Source organism: Solanum pennellii, chromosome 2 (genome assembly GCF_001406875.1).
Source record: "Solanum pennellii chromosome 2, SPENNV200".
Taxonomy (NCBI): Eukaryota; Viridiplantae; Streptophyta; class Magnoliopsida; order Solanales; family Solanaceae; genus Solanum; species Solanum pennellii.
In genome coordinates this window covers 48,372,052-48,373,737 of record NC_028638.1, presented here as the reverse complement: position 1 = coordinate 48,373,737, position 1,686 = coordinate 48,372,052, and the positions used below count along the sequence as shown (strand labels likewise).

The 1,686-nt window shown below is 35.6% G+C and overlaps 1 protein-coding gene across 1 annotated transcript; it reads left to right on the top strand.

The window, feature by feature from the left end:
- Positions 1-1,307, top strand: LOC107008993. The gene has a single exon (XM_015208229.2). It carries the CDS (start codon positions 359-361, stop codon positions 986-988), a length of 630 nt encoding a protein of 209 aa, XP_015063715.1. The 5' UTR covers positions 1-358; the 3' UTR covers positions 989-1,307.
- The last annotated feature ends 379 nt before the right edge of the window (positions 1,308-1,686 follow it).

Sequence of the window (1,686 nt, the reverse complement as noted above, 5' to 3'; positions counted from 1 at the left end):
TCAATTCTCTCCATACACTTTTTGTCATTATTAATTCATTGATGAAATGCAGACAAAATGAACTCCACATTCACATGAAATGTAAATCAATTTTCTCAATCTCCCAATCATATCTCTATTATATATACTCTTCCTTCCTTCCAACTTGTGTCTCCGTTAATTATAGCCCTTTTTTTTTTCCACCATGGAGCTATAACATTAAATCACAATAATACATTCACATCTATTTTATTTTATTTTTCTATAAAAAATTGGGTCGCCGGAAAATCAAGATTCCGGTAACCCATAGTAATTATTTTGTTTATACATAGAATTTTTTTCATTCCTGTCGCCTGGAAATAAAAACAGGTGATGATAAATGGCAAAGGGTCGGAAACTGGCCACTAGTCGCAGTGAAATGTTATTAGGAAACTACCCAAGCTATAGAAATGGAACTGCAACAGTCAACGGTTCCTCAGAACTAGGAGAAGATGATGTCTGGTCAACGGTTGATGACATGGATGATCACGATTCAAGGGGCGAGTGGAGTCCACGCGCCGCCGCTGAGGGTAACAACGGATACGTGAACCGTAAGGTGCCGGTCCAACAATCCGACCACCACCACCACCACAGCCGCCGCGGGCGCCAGGTTGGGGGCTTGTCATTGGCTTTCGATGATTCAGGTAAAACGGCATCTCCTCGAATCTTGCACCAGTTTCGCGGACAAGACGCGCCATCCCCACGTGTGGCACACATGGCCACGTCAGCACCTGTGAATGTCCCTGACTGGTCTAAAATATACCGAGTTAACTCGGTTGAATCGTTGCATGACTCGGACGATGGGGTTGATGATCATGACTCGGAGATGGTTCCACCGCATGAATACATTGCTCGGAGCCGGAATTCGAACGCTCACTCGGTGTTTGAAGGTGTGGGCCGTACTTTAAAGGGTCGGGACTTGAGCCGGGTTCGAGATGCTGTGTGGAGCCAGACCGGGTTTGATGGCTGAGTTCAGCAATCGAACTAGCTATCTTTTTGTTAGATTAAAAGATTTTATAACTATTTTAGCTGTTTGGAGAATTAAAAAAGCAATTGATGATAATTATTTTTTTTGCTAGATAAATTTTTGGTCTTGGGCAATTATGAAGGTTGAATGAATACAAACTCAGTGAATCAACCAGCTCCTACAGAGCCTAAGTTTAATTTTTTCTTTTTTTTTCTATTAATATATTTTCACATATTTATGAGTATGTACTTTTACTATGGTGGATTTTAGCAAAATGTTCTTTTGTCATTTTCAGTTATCAATAATGGTGAAATTTTGGGTACAAAGAATGTAGTCCCACTAAATAGTGTATAAATAAAACTAGTACAGTCAGTAGCGATCGTCTATGGAACTATTTAACTATGAAAAATTATTTTATAATTATCATCTATCAAAAAAGAATTTATTATATAAAAATGATGTAAATTTTATAGACATTCCATTAAATAAGATTGTACTGAGCGCTTTTCGAAAATTAATTTGATTAATTTTTAAAATTAAATTAGATTATATTAATTTAATATTTTAAACAAAAAATTTAGAAATTCAAAAACTATAAGAAAAGTACTATAAATTGCAATTTTTTACATATCAATATGATAAAAAATACATCTTAAAATATTAATCAAAATTCTTATAATTTAACTCTAAAAATAAAAATC

Excerpts from the sequence above, each read along its gene's own strand:
- LOC107008993 (XM_015208229.2), top strand. The coding sequence starts at position 359 with ATGGCAAAGGGTCGGAAACTGGCCACTAGTCGCAGTGAAATGTTATTA.